At 46.1% G+C, this 21,270-nt stretch overlaps 1 protein-coding gene across 3 annotated transcripts in view; it reads left to right on the forward strand.

Moving 5' to 3' along the window:
* The window catches only part of LOC138491108 (probable cation-transporting ATPase 13A4), a 1,567,030-nt gene that overhangs the window by 1,284,400 nt on the left and 261,360 nt on the right, over positions 1 to 21,270 (forward strand). For all 3 annotated transcript variants that reach the window (XM_069617430.1, XM_069617431.1, XM_069617432.1), the window contains one exon: positions 17,119 to 17,161. In XM_069617430.1, the coding sequence (XP_069473531.1) occupies positions 17,119 to 17,161 (43 nt within the window). The remainder of the gene's footprint in view (positions 1 to 17,118; positions 17,162 to 21,270) is intronic.

Raw genomic sequence — 21,270 nt, forward strand, 5'->3', positions numbered from 1 at the left:
CCTTCAGTTTTCCCTTGGACACAGGCCGTAAGCTTGTCCCAAATAATCCTTTTCTCTGGAATTATAGTTTTTAGTTTTGCAACAATTCTATCAGGCAAAGTAAGTATTACCTGTGGTGGTTTCTCACCAGCTGGTCTTTCCCCATCAATTCTAATCATATTAGCCCACGTATCTCCCAACCCCGGCACATCGTCTATTGTCCGAACCTGTTTCCATACATCTACGGGTAGGAGTACAGGGAATAACAAGTCATTGTCACTCAAGGTGAACACAGAGGACTGTAAAACGGACTCTATTTCTTTGTAAAACCCCGTCGGGTTTTTCCTGATATCGGGGACTGATTGTCTAATTGTGTTCACTTCCTGTCGTGAAAACGGGACGTGAACAAATTGCGATACATAATGTGCAGGGATATCCACAGCGGGGGCACCAGTCCCAGCATTGGCGGGGATCTCAATTTTTGGGACAAAGGTCGGAGGAACCTCTCTCATAGGCAACTGAGATATAGGTACCTCCGGCCGCTGACTAAGCAATAGAGCCAGGTCGAGCGCTAAGGCAGCTGTAGAAGTGTCGGGCGAAAAAACCCTTTTACAAATCCCCAATAATTCTATGGGGCAACTAACCCTCTTTCTTACACATTCCTCTTGCAGGTTGCGGTATCGATGAATCCGAGATCCATCGAACCGCATCTTTAGTACAAATTCGTACTTCCTCAGGTGCCGCTCTACAGCACGGAAGGAACCGTGTCTGTACATATATTCTATCATCTTCGTCGTCCTCATCTCGCGATTTTTCAAAATCTTTCCTAAACTCAAACAATTTTTCGACATGTCCATATACCTTCTGCTCTGTGTCCCTTGAAAGTGCCAAAGCATTCAGATCTCTCACCCCTTTTGGAAGATCTGAATTTTGTAATCTACCCCACATCACACACAAATGAGTCCCCAAACCTTCGATAAAAACATTTTTCTCGGGAAAACTATTCAAATTAGATAATGTGGAAAAAACATTAACTTGATCACCTTTCTCCATACAATGCTTAGCCCATGCAAACAATTCCTGTTTCTTATCTGCAGAAACAGTACTACGAGTCACAATCTTTGATCCTGCACCTGGATCGACTTCAGTCAATACGGGGCCACTCGGGAGCGGAGGTATAGGTAAATTTAATAAAGGTGCAACTATCGGTACAAAGGGAAGGGGCGGCGCGATAGGCGGAGGAACAACAACCAAAGGACTAGGAACAATAGGCTGTACAGTGGGAACAGGAATAACAACAGGAGCGACAACAGGAACGGGCAGAGCGCCCAAAATAGGGGCATACGGAGGTGGTGCTGAAGCATCAGGCCTGCGTTCATTTAATAACTTCTCAATAAATTCCTCAGAAACATGGAAATCTTTAGAGGGGTAAATTTTCTGAATTCCGAGTGAAAAGGCTCTATCCATATTTTTAACTGATTCTGACTGCTTTTCTTTATCATATAATAATGCTTTTTCGGCGTTTGTTTTATGACGACGTGCATGTTTATCCCTACTTTTAAGCTGCTGTAATGCTTCTTTCTTCCAATTCTGTAACACGTCAAAGGCTGCTGGTCTAGCCTTTTTCTTTAACAAGATCGATTCTAAGTATTCAATACGGGGGATCTCAAAACTACCGTTGATTGGCCACTGAAATTCGGAGGCATGTCTGGTCTGTCTGTGCCAAATATCATTAAATACTATACTTCCAATGCCATACTTACAGTACATAGTACACACCGGCGACCCCTCCTGTGTTGCCGGGCGGCTAAATTCCAAGGATTGTCGATCGCTGCGGAAAAGAGCCCTAAAGCAGCTAGACAATTTCCCAGGCATTTCACAAAAAATTGGTGTTACCTGGTTCAATAATTGTGTCTGCAGATACAATACGCCAAATTCAAATTGTCAGGATTAAATTAAGAGCCGGGTCACGACTGCACCTGATCAAACCTAAGGAGGACCGTACGGTTTACCAAAGAACTTACCTAACAAATTTTACCTTGTGTTTGGTGGTTTCGGCAAATCTGCCCGCCTCAAAATTGGACCCTCGTCAAGATGCCGTGTCAGACCACACGACTATCGTCCAAGTATCGGATCGTGCAGCGCTGCCGAGGTATCGCGTCTCGATCGGTCGGGCCCGCAGAATCACACCGTCTGATCCCGGTTCGATAGTCTGCGTCAACCTTCAATGATCCGGCATCAATCTTGAGGGTCCCTATTCGGGCGCCAACTGTGGAAACAGAGAAATTGATATGAGGCCGGGAAGCCCAAAGGAAACACACCAACACAGGTTACACAGAACATACAAAGTGCTTTATTCAAAAGCTACAACAATTACCAAAAAGTCAATTGACAAACGGATAGCTATTCGGCCCTCAGAGTAACAGAACGAACTATCAACGGTAGTTCGCCGTGTTAGTGTGAGAGACCGTACATTGGGATACTCAGGTTTTTATACTTTTTATCCAGCTCTGGCCAACCCCCTCGCGGGTTAACCATTCTTAGAACCAGGCCTAGAGTTCGTTGCCAGGTCGATCCCATAATGTATGCATTTCGATCAGTTTTGCTGATGCAGTTGTTCATTTACATATAGGTCAGGGATAGGACAAGGTCTCAGTTCGCGACCCCAACAAGTGGCCTGCAGGCATATTACTTATTCATGTGTGCGGAGGTCACAACGGCCAGAATCCCACTCGAAATGTCATTCGGCCTCCATTTTGATGTTCAGGGTGACTTCCACACTACAAGAGAATCTAAAATGGCAGCTAAATCCAAGATGGCGATTTACACAGTACATTAAGGTCAAGACCTTGCCGCAGAATCTATTTACACAATGTTTTAGACAACTTGGCGAAGGCCAACACACATTCAAACAATGCAATAGGAGGTATAATATTATTTCGATTCCGACAATGGGAGATATTACTCCTGTTGCACTTTTATGGGTCAGTAGATGTATGGTGACAACTGTGATGATGGAGATTAATCCTGATGCACTCCATAGGTTCCGTAGCATTAGGGTGGCTACTGTGGCAAGGGAGGTTACCCCAGATGCACTCTTCAGGGTCAGTAGCTTTAGGGTGACTACTGTGATGAGGGAGATTACTCCTGGTTCACTCTTCAGGGTCAGTAGCTTTAGGTAGCTACTGTGATGAGGGAGATTACTCCTGGTGCACTCTTCAGGGTCAGTAGCTTTAGGTGGCTACTGTGACAAGGGAGATTACCCCAGATGCACTCTTCAGGGTCAGTAGCTGTAGGGTGGCTACTGTGATGAGGGAGTTTACTCCCAGTGGATGTTAGAATTCTTCCTCTTGGACTTGGCCCTGTAGTGTAGAAGAAGAATTCTTCCTGCTAATATATCACTTTGAATGTGCAAATAAACATACAAAGCAATCTATTGACTGGAAGAGTGGATTCCCATCGAGACCTCGTGGCTGTAGAAAATAAACAAGATTGATATGATTAGAACAACTGACAATGGGTACAGAAATTAATTTCTCTAGAGTTACTCCAAACTAACCTGACTAATGTTTAGAGACTTCACAACGGATAAAAGGAAACCCAATAGATGTTCTGAAAGAGGGAAAAAACAATGTGAGCCTATAACCCTGGGATCAAATGAAGAGTGACAATAAGCAACAAGAACCATATCTTGCTTATAATAATGGAGAAAGTTTACCAAGTGAGACCTTCTTCCTAGGCAGAGCGGAGGCTGTTCCGCGGTACTGCAGCGGCTCTCCCACGGTGCAGCGACGGCTGTCCCACGGTGCAGCGGAGGCTGTCCCACGGTGCAGCGGAGGCTGTCCCACGGTGCAGCGGCGGCTCTCCCACGGTGCAGCGGCGGCTGTCCCACGGTGCAGCGGAGGCTGTCCCACGGTGCAGTGGCGGCTGTCCCACGGTGTCCAATGGTTATGTTAGTCTCTAAAACGCGGAGGTAAGATAATGTCTTTACCGGGTGCAAAACAACAGAAGGAAAACCAGAGAGTTGCCAAGTACAAACCGGGTCGTAAATCCAAGCGGGCGAGAACAGGAACAGAAGGAAAAAAGGCCAGACATAATCGAGGGACAGAAGCAAGAGTTTGTTACCAAGAAGGCCAAAGTTTTCAAAGCAGGCAAGGATGATCCAAAAGAGTAGTCGAGTCATAAAGCCGGGTCAGGAACGTGTATTAAATCAGAACAAGAAAAAAGGCCAAAAACCGAACGCCAAAGAAAGCTTGATCAGAAGCACTGAACAACGTGGAGGCGTGGTTTACATAGTCCAGGTCACCTGATCAATGCCGTGATCCCAAACGAACGTTGCGCTTCCTTAGCAACGTATCACGTAGTTTCCATGGCAACCTCCATTCACTGTGGCGAGTAGTGCTCCGATTCGAATGTTCTCTTACTGCATTAGCGGGACCAAACTTGCGTGAACCAACGCGCAGCGGTCCACGCATGACAGTACCCTTCCCTAAAGACCGACCCCGTTTCCTTGAGGCCCAAAAATCGGAGATCAAACAGGGAGCATGAATGTTCTGGACAGGCTCCCAGGTCCTCTCTTCCGGACCATAACCCTCCCAATCCACATAATACATCCTGACCCCTTTGGAAACCTTGGTATCCAAAATCCTACGCACCATGTACTCCTCTTCCCCTTGTACCATGAGTGGAGGAGGACGAGAAGGAAGGGCAGTATCCGGTAGAAAAGGTTTGACAAGGGAAACATGAAACACCGGATGCACTTTCCACTTTGCAGGTAAAGATAAACGCACTACCACAGGATTAATCACCGCCGTAACAACATATGGTCCTATAAAACGCGGAAGAAACTTCCTCCCTCCAGGTATCCGCAGATTCTTGGTGGATAACCATACCTTATTGCCTACTATGTAAGCGGGAGCCGGAGAACGATGGGCATCTGCGAACCTCTTAGTGTTAATCTGCGCCGTCTCCAAATGTTCTTTCACCCGTCGATGCACTAAACACACATGTGTTGAATGCAGGACCATGCCGCCGGATGGCGTGCGGGCAGGACAGGAGAAGCAGGTAACGATCTAGGATGCCTGCCGAACATAGCAAAAAATGGTGAGGAATGCGTCGATGTATGCAAAGAGTTGTTATAGGCGAATTCCGCCATAGGGAGTAATGACAACCAATTGTCTTGATACTGGTGCGTAAGGCAACGGAGATATTGTTCCATGGTGGAGTTGAGACGTTCCGTCTGTCCGTCTGTTTGAGGATGGTAAGCAGTGGAATATCTATCATTGATGCCAAAAGAGGCAGTGAGCGATTTCCAGAAATGAGAAGTGAATTGGGAACCTCTATCCGTGATGATAACAGACGGTAGCCCAAAACGACGAAAGACTTTCCTGAGAAATAGATCTGCCAACTGTGGGGCAGAAGGAACACCTCGACAAGGTACAAAAAGAGCCATCTTGGTGAAATAGTCGATGACCACCCATATGGTGTCATAACCACAGACCGGAGGCAATTCGACCACAAAATCCATTGAAATCATGTACCAAGGATAATCTGGAATCGGCATGGTCTGTAAAAGTCCAACAGGTTTGGAATTTGAGGTCTTGCACTGGGCGCATATATAACAATGAGCAATATGAACGGCCACATCCTTTAACATAGAGGGCCACCAGCACCAACGTTGTAGAAGATCAACGGTCTTCTTGTTACCCGGGTGAGCAGCCAACTTGGCATCATGACACCATTGGATAGCTTTCTTCCTGCTACCCTCATCCGGAAGGAACAATAAACCGTTGATATGGGGTAAACCCTCTACAATGTTGAGGTTAAGTTCCGTAATGTCTGTGGGGTGGGTCTTTACCCATTCACGTAACTCATTACAGAGAGAAGACTGGAGCGTACACCCACAAATCACCTGATGTGGTAAAAGAAGCGGACCGTCTGATCTAGGGGGAGAGGTATCCCCATGTATACGTGAGAGTGCATCCGCTTTAGTGTGCAAGGAACCGGGTCGATATGTAATGGTGAAATCAAACATGGAAAAGAATTCATGCCACCTAGCATGTCGGGCCGTGGAGCACTTTACGGATTGTAAGGCTACCAGATTTTTATGATCAGCGAATACCTGAATTGGAAAGGCTGACCCTAGTAAATGATGTCGCCAAGTCAAAAACGAGTCACGTACTGCTAGCAACTCCCTTTCTGTGATAGTATAATTCCTTTCATAAGGGGTGAGTTTTCTTGAATGGAAGGCCACTGGATGCAATCCTCCAGTTTCCGGACACACTTGAGACAGAATGGCACCAAGAGCGATGTTAGATGCATCAGCTTCTACCACAAATGGTAATTCAGGATTTGGGTGTTGTAGTACCGGTGCACTGGTAAACGCCGATTTAAGACTTTGAAAAGCTCGATCACAAACTCTATCCCAAAGGAATGCTACTTTGCTGCTAGTCAACGCGGTCAGTGGAGCAACCAAGGATGAGAAATCTTTGATGAATCTCCTGTAAAAATTAGCGAAGCCTAAAAATGACTGTAATGCCTTCAACGTCGTGGGTACTGGCCAGTCCAAAACTACCTTGACCTTAGAGGTACTCATTTGTACACCTTTACCGGATATCTCATACCCCAAGAACTCGACTTCTGTAGCATGAAAGATACATTTCTCTAATTTCGCATACAAACAGTTATCACGTAGCCTCTGAAGGACACGAGTAACATGAACCACGTGGAGATCATAGGATGCAGAATAGATTAAGATATCATCCAGATAAACCACTACAAATTGGTCCATCATGTCATGGAAGACGTCGTTAATGAAGTATTGAAAAGTAGCGGGTGCATTAGAGAGCCCAAATGGCATGACTCTATATTCAAATAAGCCGTACTTGGTTTTGAAGGCTGTTTTCCATTCGTCTCCGCTACGGATTCTTACTAAATTGTAAGCCCCACGGAGATCCAATTTTGTAAAGATTACGGATGATCCCACCTGATCCAAGAGTACAGAAATAAGTGGTATGGGATACTGATTACGCACCGTGATGGCGTTAAGGGCCCTATAGTCTATACATGGGCGGAGGTCTCCCTCCTTCTTGGGTACAAAAAATAATGGGGAGGCTGCAGGTGAACGTGAAGGACAAATGAAACCTGATTTAAGAGCCTGATCAATATATTCTTTAAGAATGACATCTTCCTTGTGGGTTAGGGAGTAGATCCTTCCTGATGGGATCTTAGCCCCAGGAACCAAATCAATGGGGCAATCATATGGTCTGTGAGGGGGTAAAACAGTACCTCCCCCTTCATCGAACACATCCTGAAAGCCGGAATATTCCATGGGCAATTCCCCTGATACTATGGCTCCGATAGTAGTGGCTGTATCCATCAATGGAAGGCAAGGATTATTTATAAGAGTCTTCCTATCATGACACTTGGTCTCACAGTATTCTGATAAGAACTCAATAGCGCCTGCGTGCCAGTCAATGGATGGATTATGCAGTCGAAGCCATGGTATTCCTAGAATAAGCCTGAACTGCGGAGCAGTGATTAGATCAAAATATATGTTTTCGGAATGTCCTTGAATAGTTTCCATTATCAGATCTTCGGTTTGCTGAACCACCATACCCGATATCAAGGTAGAACCATCAACAGCATTGACCATTACAGGGTTCTCTTTCTTAAGAACGGATAACCCCAAGCTTTCCGCATAAGAGGTATCGATATAGTTTCCGGTAGCACCAGAATCCAGAATGGCGGTGGCATGAACGATCTGCCCTTGAGGTAACCGGAATATCACCGGAGCGGCTACTGGTTGATTGATTGTAGAGTCCTTAGAAACATGAATGCTCGGCAATCGGACTCCTCTCATTGCCGAGCTCTCAAGTTTCCCTGTTTCTTGGTAGGTTTCTTGGTACATGCTTTTAGTAAGTGTTCTGGAAAACCACAATAAAAACACAAGTTGTTTTTCTTTCTATGTTCTCTCTCTTCTTGAGTAAGAGGACCTCGTATAGCTGCTCCTATTTGCATTGGTTCAGGCGCAGTCGTAACTGGGGTAGGAACAGGTTGAAGATTAGAAGCAATACCCCTCTTCTCCCCTTTTCTAGCAGCTTTATGAGCATCAATCTGCAGAACTAGCTCAAGTAGTTCCGGAAAGGTTACTGGAACCACAGGTACCATAGCCAGTATGTCTTTCAAAGAATCAGATAGTCCCTTGTAGAAGAGTGATGCCTTTTTATCATCAGGCCACCCCGTCTCAGCAGCCAATTGATTAAATTTGGCTAAATAGGCCAGAAGCGTCAAATCACCTTGTTGTAGATTCAATAATTCTAATTCCACAACTTGAGTTTTGTATCGGGTGTCGAACACCTTACCCATGGCTTCCATCAATGCATCGCAATCAAACAATAAAGGACTGCCTGCCTCCAAAAGAGGATTAGCCCACGCTGCGGCAGTACCACCAAGGTGTGACAACAAAAACACAGCTTTAGTGGCAGAATCAGGAAATGAACCGGGTCGACATAAATAATGGAGGCGACACTGATTCAAGAAGGTCCTAAATTGTCTTGGATCGCCATGAAATCTTTCTGGCGGGGCCAGAGGGAACTGGGATGTAATATACACCGGGCCGGATTCTGCCTGTGCAGGTTCAATGGCTGGAGCATTAGGCATAACTGGTGCTACTTGGGGTACAGGTTGTATGGCGGTTTGTAGTTCTAAGATCTGTTGTTGAGTGGTGGCATGCGCATTAGCCATGTCAGTTCTGAGATCTGCCACTAATTGAAGAAGATTAGCCAGGGTCTCGTTGGGATCCATTTAATAAGGCTTCTGATTATGTTAGAATTCTTCCTCTTGGACTTGGCCCTGTAGTGTAGAAGAAGAATTCTTCCTGCTAATATATCACTTTGAATGTGCAAATAAACATACAAAGCAATCTATTGACTGGAAGATTGGATTCCCATTGAGACCTCGTGGCTGTAGAAAATAAACAAGATTGATATGATTAGAACAACTGACAATGGGTACAGAAATTAATTTCTCTAGAGTTACTCCAAACTAACCTGACTAATGTTTAGAGACTTCACAACGGATAAAAGGAAACCCAATAGATGTTCTGAAAGAGGGAAAAAACAATGTGAGCCTATAACCCTGGGATCAAATGAAGAGTGACAATAAGCAACAAGAACCATATCTTGCTTATAATAATGGAGAAAGTTTACCAAGTGAGACCTTCTTCCTAGGCAGAGCGGAGGCTGTTCCGCGGTACTGCAGCGGCTCTCCCACGGTGCAGCGACGGCTGTCCCACGGTGCAGCGGAGGCTGTCCCACGGTGCAGCGGAGGCTGTCCCACGGTGCAGCGGCGGCTCTCCCACGGTGCAGCGGCGGCTGTCCCACGGTGCAGCGGAGGCTGTCCCACGGTGCAGTGGCGGCTGTCCCACGGTGTCCAATGGTTATGTTAGTCTCTAAAACGCGGAGGTAAGATAATGTCTTTACCGGGTGCAAAACAACAGAAGGAAAACCAGAGAGTTGCCAAGTACAAACCGGGTCGTAAATCCAAGCGGGCGAGAACAGGAACAGAAGGAAAAAAGGCCAGACGTAATCGAGGGACAAAAGCAAGAGTTCGTTACCAAGAAGGCCAAAGTTTTCAAAGCAGGCAAGGATGATCCAAAAGAGTAGTCGAGTCAGAAAGCCGGGTCAGGAACGTGTATTAAATCAGAACAAGAAAAAAGGCCAAAAACCGAACGCCAAAGAAAGCTCGATCAGAAGCACTGAACAACGTGGAGGCGTGGTTTACATAGTCCAGGTCACCTGATCAATGCCGTGATCCCAAACGAACGTTGCGCTTCCTTAGCAACGTATCACGTAGTTTCCATGGCAACCTCCATTCACTGTGGCGAGTAGTGCTCCGATTCGAATGTTCTCTTACTGCATTAGCAGGACCAAACTTGCGTGAACCAACGCGCAGCGGTCCACGCATGACAGTGGACTCTTCAGGGTCAGTAGCTTTAAGGTGCTACTGTGACGAGGTAGATTACTCCTGGTGCACACTTCAGGGTCAGTAGTTTTAGGGTGGCTACTGTGATGAGAGAAATTACTCCTGTTGCACTCTTCCGGGTCAGTAGACGTATGGTGGCTACTGTGATATAGGAGATTACTCCGGATGCACTCCTTAGGTTCAGTGGCATTAGGGCGGCTAATGTGACAAGGGAGATTACCCCAGATGCACTCTTCAGGGTCAGTAGCTTTAGGGTGACTACTATGATGAGGGAGATTACTCCTGGTGCACTCTTCAGGGTCAGTAGCTTTAGGGTGGTTACTGTGATGAGAGAAATTACTCCTGTTGCACTCTTCCGGGTCAGTAGACGTATGGTGGCTACTGTGATGAAGGAGATTACTCTGGATGCACTCCTTAGGTTCAGTGGCATTAGGGTGGCTACTGTGACAAGGGAGATTACCCCAGATGCACTCTTTAGGGTCAGTAGCTTTAGGGTGGCTACTGTGATGAGGGAGATTACTCCCAGTGGACTCTTCAGGGTCAGTAGCTTTAAGGTGGCTACTGTGACAAGGGAGACTGCTCCTGGTGCACTCTTCAGGGTCAGTAGATTTAAGGTGGCTACTGTGATGAGGGAGATTACTCCCAGTGGACTCTTTAATCCTCCTCAAGCCCCTACTGGGTCTACCATGGGCCCTTTAACCTTCTCCTTTGAGCAACATGGGTTTTTGGATTTAGCCACTCTGCTAGGCCACTTCTACCTCTCTGTTTGCTGTTCCCCACTGCTCCAAACTGTCTTTCTGGGGTACTTGGTCCTTTGACCCCAGCGCAGTTATCAGACCAAACGGTCCACCTAATGAAGGTCACGCCACTGATGACCTTCTCCCAGCTGCTGGTTGCTACAACACCCATGCCTTCTCCGGAGCGCCCCTACAACCGGAACTCTGTGTTCACTCCGTTGAGGACCGACCACTGCAGCTTGTCTCTCCACTCCCAGGTGTGAACCTCCCGGGGTTTCCAGTATCCATGAGGTTTCTCTGAATTAGTTATCTCTTTTCTCTCTTTATATTCTAAAGCTAATCCCTCCCCAGTAGACTGTCAAAGTCTTTCTCTGGTTTCCATGGGGTGATCTCCTAGAGGCATATTGTTCTCAGTACTGTCTATCTTTGATGAGGGAGTAATCAGCATCACTCCTTTGATCATCTTCTTCTCAGTACTTGAGGTAAAGATATGCAAATGCCCTGATCTTTTCCTGGTCATATTTTCGTCAGTCTCTAAATAAGTACTGGAGGGAGTATTACAATACATGACAGTAGTAATCTCGAGTTGATTAGCTGGGGTTTGTGGAGATCTTAAGGCTCAAGGTCAAACGGTTTAGGGAGTTCCATCATGGAATTTCTTTTTTATTTTTTTTATTGTGCCACACAGTACAAATTGTACTTTTAACACAAACAAACATCAACAGTAAAAGTTAACATTTCATAAACACCACAGTTAGTTACAAAAGATAAAATCACACCCTACAAAAATTATCCTCAGCATTCTAAAACCAATCCACTAAGAAACCACTGCACAGACCTTTAAAAATTCCAATATACGTATAGACAGAGACAGTTCATTACAGTTTATAATTCTCCACCACAGATCTTGTTCTGTGGGCATAAAATTCAGCAAGAGAACACGAGTCCGCAAAGTCCACAGACTAGGGCACTGCACGCACAGGTGCTTTAAAGTCTCTATTTGTACGTGACAGTGGTGACAGAGTCTCTACTCCCGAGGGACATTGTTTTGGCTCCCCAGTACTTCTTGTGTTGGCACCAGATTCAATCTAGTTCTTAGGATTTGCAGCCTAAAATGTCTTGATGGACATTTTATTAGGTAGGATGAAACCATGTTAAAACTTTTGACTGTATACACGAAATGATCACCAAAACATTGGTACTGCAACAGAGCCTCTCGCAATTTATCCCATACATGTCTAAAAAGTTTTAGCTTACCAGTTCTTCCTTAGATGCGACAACTTAAGCCTTCATAAATTGAGGCTGGTGGTGGTGCCAGAATACCAGAAAACATTTGCAATTTTCCCCAGTCGATCATAGTTTCAATAGGCAACTGGCCTAGTTCAAACAATATTCCCATTAGTGGCACCAACAACTCTCCACTGTAGGCCTTCCAATTTAGACCATTCAACTAGTGAGTTTCGTGATTGAGCCCCATATATTAGCTTTGGGACCATTTGCTGTTTATACAATTTTAGGGCTGGGAAGATGGAATACCTTCCAAATTTCGCATCAAAAAGGCGCAACTCAACAAGTGCGCTCAAAAAATCAGCTTTCAAGTCTACCATGAGGTCAGAACCGCATAAGCTGTCATACACAGGCATCCATCATGGAACGGGAGTCAACATCCCCATGAGGGAAATCCCTTCTTTGAGGTTCTCCTGCTTTTTACCACCCCTAGGGCGAATATGTGGTAGCAGTCTCACCTCCCTAGCTGCACAGAAAAGGGGTCCCCCATAGGAGACGTGATATGATCCCATGATTCGTCGCATGTTCTTAGTAGAATTTACTGAGGATTGAAATGTTACCACGCTTAAGATACATGTACGATTGGTGGCAATCTGTAAGATGTTCTAAGAAGAGACTGAATCTTTCTTAGCACTTGGTTATGATATACATATTTGGAAAGAGAAACACATTGTGAGTGTTCTGCATAAAACATGTACCAATTATGAAGTTGTAAATAGTCACCCAAACACTACCTTGAAGGTAAATAACTTTGTTGATAAAATCTATCTTTAATTAAATGTGAGGTAAGAAATTCAGGTTGGAGTGTAATGCAACCTCAGTTGAGGGACAACAAAATGAATGATTAACCTCTTTAGATTGCCATTGCATGCCGGGTGTTACATAGAAGACCAATACAATGACCCTAAAATGCAGGAGAGGTTTATCCCACTACTCGTGTGGGACTCTAGGGGGTTTAACTATTTTTTCAACAGCTTCAGAATCTCTGGAGGACTAGGAACATATGATCTATTTCTGCTACATGGTGTATAGCTAATGAAGACATATTTTTGGATGACTAGGCTTGCCTCATCATAACTTTCCAAATTCCGCTGAACCAGACTATGACCTCTACTAGCATAGTAGCATCATTTCTTGGCGAATCAAGCGTTATTTTATGGTACTCGACCCTGTGGTAGAGTGTTCCTTCTGAAATGTTTGGTTGGACAGATGGCAGCAATGCACCAGGTTTACCCCAATTAACTGGAAGTCAGTCTGTGGCAGTCTACCATTTGCGTCTGTTTGTGAAGGCATTTGGGGACCTATGGACCAGCTCTGGGGTGAATGAGTACTGAGAACCAAGGAGGCTACCTGCCAGGGGGTCAGCCTCCTTCTGCTTTCTCTAAGTAGGGATAGCAGAGAAGTGAGCACTGAGAATAAGTAGTTAGCACAAAAAAACAGTAGCCATGTTCCCCAGAACTGGTGTGATACAATAAAGAGCTCCCATTACACTAATCAGTATGCCAGCATATTCCTCATCAGTCACCCCAAGCCCCCTCAATGTCTACACTGCAACTGGCTGAGGTTTTTGGCTATATGCACCAGGCTTGCCCAGAATTAATTCGATTTTGTAAATGTGTGTTGTTGTACCATTTATAATTAGTTATAAAATGATTCCCTATAATCAGACAGTAGACTCACATACTAGTACCTCAAAGGTAGGGGATCTTGTATTCTCTGTGCTCTATAGGAAATTGTGTTCCAGAGTGTGAAGGGGGAGGAGAATAATGGAAAGTCCAATGAACATTGCTGGTAATGTTTCTTCATGTGTCACCCTGGTGTTTCAATACATGACATAATATGCCATCAAGTTTAGGTTGAGTTAATTCCCGCTAGGTCGAGCAGATAAAATAAGTTAGACAAACGGCGGGTCTAGTAGGATTTTAAAGATCTTTTAAGGCTTGCTTATAAAGAAAGCCAGAGAAGGGCTCAAATATAGGCCAAGGGGTGGTCTAGTGATAGTCATAAAAAGAGTTTGAGCTGCAAGCTACATGAACACAAGAGTACGTCCGAAAACATCCTTGCAGTTCATTTGATAGGTTTAGCATTTCTTAAACATGAAGAAGGCTTCCTGGTCAGTATTAATATGCCCCCAGTTAGAGCTGGATCCCTTAACACTTGTTCAGATTTACATTGCTCTCTTGAAACCTTGGTGGAAACAGGTGGATATAGCAGGTGATTCCAACGCCAGATGCTGGGACTCTGGCAAAGAAGAGGATATAGTGATGACATCCCTAGACCTCCCTTTATGAATAACAGCACAGACCAGGCAGGAAGTGTTTCTGTTGAATCATTATGAAATGGGAGAGCAGAAGATGACTCCAGGGAAAGACCCATCTGGACAAATATTATCCGTGCTTCTATTATTGGGTGTATTTGTGTTGATTGATAGGGTGAGGAGTCTTAATCTAGAATCTTCTGGGGAAAGGGATCAAGCCGATCTGAAGTTAGACGCCAAAGGAAATGAAGATCCTATGTTATCAAACCTGGGAAGGATGGAGGCCATTCACACTCTAAATAGATTGGCTGGGTACCTTCCAATATGAATCGAATGGCTAATTTGCTCAAATTCCATTGTAAAGAGGTTGACCTTAAGGTACATTAGACTATTCCATTGTTGAATACAGATCGGTTCTCTAATAATGCGCTTGTGGTAACAAATAAATAAAAACGAAGAAACTTAAAATGGTTCTGCAAATGGGTAATATTCTGAGTAGACTGATATGTGTATATATATAGCCATCGGGGAATGAAACAAAGACTTGTACTGAGCAATTGAACAATCACTCTAAAACAGTGCATGGGACCAGTACATTTAAAAAATGATTACACAAAAATGTATGAATTGGATCAAAGTTCCTAATTAAAGGTCTGATGGCATAAAAGGGATGTTACTGCTAAAACTGAGCAATACAAAGGATGCCAAAGCGCGCTGGTTGTTAATTGGCGGCGAAGAAGCTACCGAAGAAAGATTGCATTGGAGCCCTGTTTCAGAGGCTGAACGGCGCAACTACGTTACCAAGAACATATGCTCACCGGGGACCCTGGAGGGACAGGCCCAATCCAACACTTTAACTATATGGGCAGGCCAGTTCTCAAAAACTGATATGATTAGCATAATCAATAGACTGAAACCTTCAATGGCCGGGGGCTGATGGCACAGCAAATAGCCCTCCTAAAGCACGGCCTGATCTATGGAAATATAGTTATATGTATTATTTGAAATGATTTTCATCAATTCCTCCATCTTGGATTTTGGCCCATATTGTCCATATACACATAAAAGGAAGTAGACAGAGTCCCGGAAACAATTGTCCAATACAGTGGCCGAATGTGGCCTTTTGTATGTGTCGAATTGAGTCTTTTAACTGTTAATGATATGATATGATAGTTTATTTATATAGCGCCTATACACAATGTGTTTTAAAGAGGTTCAAGGCAAGGGGGGGGACAAGGGAAAAACAATGACATTCTTACAGGCCATGAACAGTAAGGATGTGAAATTAACTATCGTACTCGGCCTGACGACATTTCAGATAGTGCAAAAGCTAAGTCATAGATAAGGAAGGGAGGGGGAGAGTGGGAAGAAAATGGAAACAGACAGGCGACTACCGTACTAGGGCTGACGACATTTCTGGTAGAACCGGAGAAAAACAAAAGGTGAGGGAGAGGGGTGCAGAAAGGTAGGGGAAGAACAAAACAAGCAACTATCATACTAGGCCTGACGACATTTCAGATAGTGCTGAAGGGGGGGGGACAAGTAAGAAGAAGGGGGAGGAGACAGACGAGGTTGCTATCATACGAGGTCCAGTGACAATTCTGATAGAGTAAGTGCATAGAAGAAAGTAAGGGGAGGAGAGGAGGATATAGGCAAAGGCAGAAAGGGAGAGGAGGAGAGGACAGAGAGTAAGGAGTCAAAAAGAGTGGAGAAGCAAGAGGGGAGAGCGAATACAATTGCAGAAGTCAGTAGTAACCCATAATGTTGCAAGCCTGGATACAAGATGGAGATGGGAACAGCATGATTTCTTTGACTGTCCTTTGCTTCGGACGCCCGGGCGAGAGACGCCCTTGATCTAAGAGTTAAGAGCAGGAAGGAAGAGGCAGTGCTAAGGAAGTGGGTGATGCTTAGACCAGGTGACCAAGATCCGCTTGCACCTGTTGCCCATCAAACATTTAGTTAAAAGCATGTAAGAGACTAATAAACGGACACTTGACCAGGTCCATGAGGGCACACTAAAGAAAATGCTCTACACCTTCCTCAATTTAGGTAGACCCCTGCCTTAGGGCCACGTGAATAGGGGCCCCTCTGTCCAGATGTCCTGGTTATACCAATGGAGCGTGGCTGCACCTGGCTGCAACTGGCTGCATGCTACTTATAGGTGCAATGGGAGTTCTTAATATGGGGGCTTGTACCATTCTGGCACATTTCCTCATATATAGGGGGCTTGTACCATGCTGGCTCATTTCCTCATATATGGGGGGCTTGTACCATGCTGGCACATGTCCTCATATTTGGGGGGGGCTTGTACCATGCAGGCACATTTCCTCATATATGGGGGGGGGTTGTACCATGCTGGCACATATCTTCTGCGCTGGAAATGATATTCGTGCGTATTAACGTCATGACAAGTAGTCATCTGAAGCCAGGTATTGCAATGTCAGTTTTAAAACATGCATTGGCAATGCCAACGGTTTTGTCTGTTGTGATGGCATGGTAAAGTCTTTTTTGCCAGGCACTTGCATAATGGTACTGCCTTCACATTAATGGTAGCAGGGGCAAGTAGAGGGCTAGAATGGTCATATGGATTCACATGGTCATGGGCTGTAAATGAGTGGGCAAATAACCAAATAACAAATACAGGCTGTGTGTGCCTTCTCAAATGCCATCTCCCTTAGATTTTACTCCAATAGTTTTGACTTGTAGGTGGCGCTTTAGCGACAGCTAATTATAAAAACTAAACTTTGCAAATGGATATGAAAGTATTTGAAAGTGAATACAAAATGATGATGTGGTCTCCATGAGTGTTCCTATTTTTGATCACTACCATACAACATGACTTCTTCATTGGTCCCCAACACTTTTGTTTTTCAGCTACTGTGTCGCAATGTGTGGAGATGGCGCTAATGATTGCGGGGTGAGTAGAAAAAAAAGGTGTACTGCAGAGTAAACCCTCGTCACTCAAGTTCTATATCCAACACCAGACACATATTTGAGGTGGCTCTATGTTCTGGCTATTTCTTTGAATTGCAAAGAGTGATGGGTGGAACTGATTGAGCTAGTGAGTCTAAACCAGAGGGGGTTCCTCTGTTGCTCTGCACCATCACAGTAAAGGACCATTTAATGAAACGTGACTATCTGGGCGTGAGTATCTAGGCGTGAGTCTCTAGGCGTGAGTATCTAGGCGTGAGTATCCAGGCGGAACGAATGAGTGATGGATGGAACTGATTGAGCTAGTGAGTCTAAACCAGAGAAGGTTCCTCTGCTGCTCTGCACCATCACAGTAAAGGACCATTTAATGAAACGTGACTATCTGGGCGTGAGTATCTAGGCGTGAGTATCCAGGCGGAACGAATGAGTAATGCTTGGAACTGATTGAGCTAGTGAGTCTAAACCAGAGGGGGATCCTCTGCTGCTCTGCACCATCACAGTACAGGACCATTTAATGAAACGTGACTATCTGGGCGTGAGTATCTAGGCGTGAGTATCTAGGCGTGAGTATCCAGGCGGAATGAATGAGTGATGGATGGAACTGATTGAGCTAGTGAGTCTAAACCAGAGAAGGTTCCTCTGCTACTCTGCACCATCACAGTAAAGGACCATTTAATGAAACGTGACTATCTAGGCGTGAGTATCTAGGCGGAATGAATGAGTGATGGATGGCACTGATTGAGTTAGTGAGTCTAAACCAGAGGGGGTTCCTCTGCTACTCTTGCACCATCACAGTAAAGGACCATTTAATGAAACATGACGATCTAGGCGTGAGTATCTAGGCGTGAGTATCCAGGCGGAATGAATGAGTGATGGATGGCACTGATTGAGTTAGTGAGTCTAAACCAGAGGGGGTTCCTCTGCTACTCTTGCACCATCACAGTAAAGGACCATTTAATGAAACGTGACTATCTAGGCGTGAGTATCCAGGCGAAATGAATGAGTGTTGGATCTCACATACGACAACGAAAACGTGATGAATGGATGTGCTTGAGTCAATGCTCCTTAAGAAATGGGAAGTCTTCTGAGCAGGATCCCATTCAGGCATTTCTACTCTCATCAGTAACAATACAAGAGGGGACCAGCTACAGGCCAAAAAATCTTCACCTTGCTCCCCCCGACCCCCCAGCCCCCCGCTGCCCACAAAACAAATCACCATTTCACCGTAAACTGCTTGACACTTCCCCCTCTGCACAGAAGCACAAACACAGCTTGAACGGGTTTGGGCCTGCTGGGCTCATATGGTGGTGTCCAGCTTAGTGTATTGTATTTCTTTATTTATTGGTCATTTGTAATGTGCACTATCCAGCAAAAATCGTGTTTCGAGGTGCATTAAGACAAGGTGGGGGGGGGGGGGGAAGAGGTACAAAATAAAAACAAAACGTTCTTAAAAGGTCTGGAAAGGTCTTTGGTGCAAGTGCTATAGCATGAGGCAGGAGAGCGGGGAGGAGGGGAGGCGCAGGGAGTGGGTAAAAGGGATGAGAACTAGCAGAAACACTGTCACTAGGTCGTGGGATGGTTTAGAATGTGCCAGTGCTGGGACATGGAGGGGGAGAGGGGAAGGTAGGAGGGTGCAGGAGGGGGGGGGGGTACAAGAATACCAACAATGTGTAAAAAGTGCAGGAACAAGTAGGTAGTTAAATGGCTTTTTGGACAATCAGAATACAATTATGACAAGCAGATGTGAGTGCCTGCAGGCTGGAAAAACCTAACCTCATGGAATGAGGGGCTACATCGGGCATGCAGGCAGGCAAATAAGACAAGCAGATGTGAGCGCCTGCAGGCTGGAAAAGCCTAACCTCATGGAATGAGGGGCTACATCGGGCATGCAGGCAGGCAAATAAAACAAGCAGATGTGAGCGCCTGCAGGCTGGAAAAGCCTCACCTCATGGAATGAGGGGCTACAAGGGGCATGCAGGCAGGCAAATAAGACAAGCAGATGTGAGGGCCTGCAGGCTGGAAAAGCCTCACCTCATGGAATGAGGGGCTACATGGGGCATGCAGGCAGGCAAATAAGACAAGCAGATGTGAGCGCCTGCAGGCTGGAAAAGCCTCACCTCATGGAATGAGGGGCTACATGGGGCATGCAGGCAGGCAAATAAGACAAGCAGATGTGAGCGCCTGCAGGCTGGAAAAGCCTAACCTCATGGAATGAGGGGCTACATCGGGCATGCAGGCAGGCAAATAAAACAAGCAGATGTGAGCGCCTGCAGGCTGGAAAAGCCTCACCTCATGGAATGAGGGGCTACAAGGGGCATGCAGGCAGGCAAATAAGACAAGCAGATGTGAGGGCCTGCAGGCTGGAAAAGCCTCACCTCATGGAATGAGGGGCTACATGGGGCATGCAGGCAGGCAAATAAGACAAGCAGATGTGAGCGCCTGCAGGCTGGAAAAGCCTCACCTCATGGAATGAGGGGCTACATGGGGCATGCAGGCAGGCAAATAAGACAAGCAGATGTGAGCGCCTGCAGGCTGGAAAAGCCTAACCTCATGGAATGAGGGGCTACATGGGGCATGCAGGCAGGCAAATAAAACAAGCAGATGTGAGCGCCTGCAGGCTGGAAAAGCCTCACCTCATGGAATGAGGGGCTACAAGGGGCATGCAGGCAGGCAAATAAGACAAGCAGATGTGAGGGCCTGCAGGCTGGAAAAGCCTCACCTCATGGAATGAGGGGCTACATCGGGCATGCAGGCAGCCAAATAAGACAAGCAGATGTGAGCGCCTGCAGGGTGGAAAAGCCTCACCTCATGGAATGAGGGGCTACATCGGGCATGCAGGCAGGCAAATAAGACAAGCAGATGTGAGCGCCTGCAGGCTGGAAAAGCCTCACCTCATGGAATGAGGGGTTACATCGGGCATGCAGGCAGGCAAATAAGACAAGCAGATGTGAGCGCCTGCAGCCTGGAAAAGCCTCACCTCATGGAATGAGGGGCTACATCGGGCATGCAGGCAGGCAAATAAGACAAGCAGATGTGAGCGCCTGCAGGCTGGAAAAGCCTCACCTCATGGAATGAGGGGCTACATCGGGCATGCAGGCAGGCAAATAAGACAAGCAGATGTGAGGGCCTGCAGGCTGGAAAAGCCTCACCTCATGGAATGAGGGGCTACATCAGGCATGCAGGCAGGCAAATAAGACAAGCAGATGTGTGTGCCTGCAGGCTGGAAAAGCCTCACCTCATGGAATGAGGGGCTACATCGGGCATGCAGGCAGGCAAATAAGACAAGCAGATGTGAGTGCCTGCAGGCTGGAAATGCCTCACCTCAAGGAATGAGGGGCTACATGGGGCATGCAGGCATGCAGGCAGGCAAACAAGACAAGCAGATAGATATGAGTTCCCGCAGTCTAGAAAAGCCTCACCTCATGGAATGAGGGGCTACATCGGGTATGCAGGCAGGCAAATAAGACAAGCAGATGTGTGCGCCTGCAGGCTGGAAAAGCCTCACCTCATGGAATGAGGGGCTACATCGGGCATGCAGGCAGGCAAATAAGACAAGCAGATGTGTGTGCCTGCAGGCTGGAAAAGCCTCACCTCATGGAACGAGGGGCTACATTGGGCATGCAGGCAGGCAAACAAGACAAGCAGATAGATATGAGTGCCTGCAGGCTAGTAAAGCCTCAGCTCATGGAATGAGGGGCTACATGGGGCATGCAGGCAGGCAAATAAGACAAGCAGATATGAGCGCCTGCAGGCTGGAAAAGCCTCACCTCATGGAATGAGGGGCTACATGGGGCATGCAGGCAGGCAAACAAGACAAGCAGATAGATATGAGTTCCCGCAGTCTAGAAAAGCCTCACCTCATGGAATGAGGGGCTACATCGGGCATGCAGGCAGGCAAATAAGACAAGCAGATGTGTGCGCTTGCAGGCTGGAAATGCCTCACCTCATGGAATGAGGGGCTACATCGGGCATGCAGGCAGACAAATAAGACAAGCAGATAGATATAAGTGCCTGCAGGCTAGAAAAGCCTCAGCTCATGGAATGAGGGGCTACATGGGGCATGCAGGCAGGCAAATAAGACAAGCAGATATGAGC

The sequence above is a fragment of the Ambystoma mexicanum genome, chromosome 10 (assembly GCF_040938575.1).
Source record: "Ambystoma mexicanum isolate Mex_15411 chromosome 10, UKY_AmexF1_1, whole genome shotgun sequence".
In the NCBI taxonomy this organism is placed as follows: Eukaryota; Metazoa; Chordata; class Amphibia; order Caudata; family Ambystomatidae; genus Ambystoma; species Ambystoma mexicanum.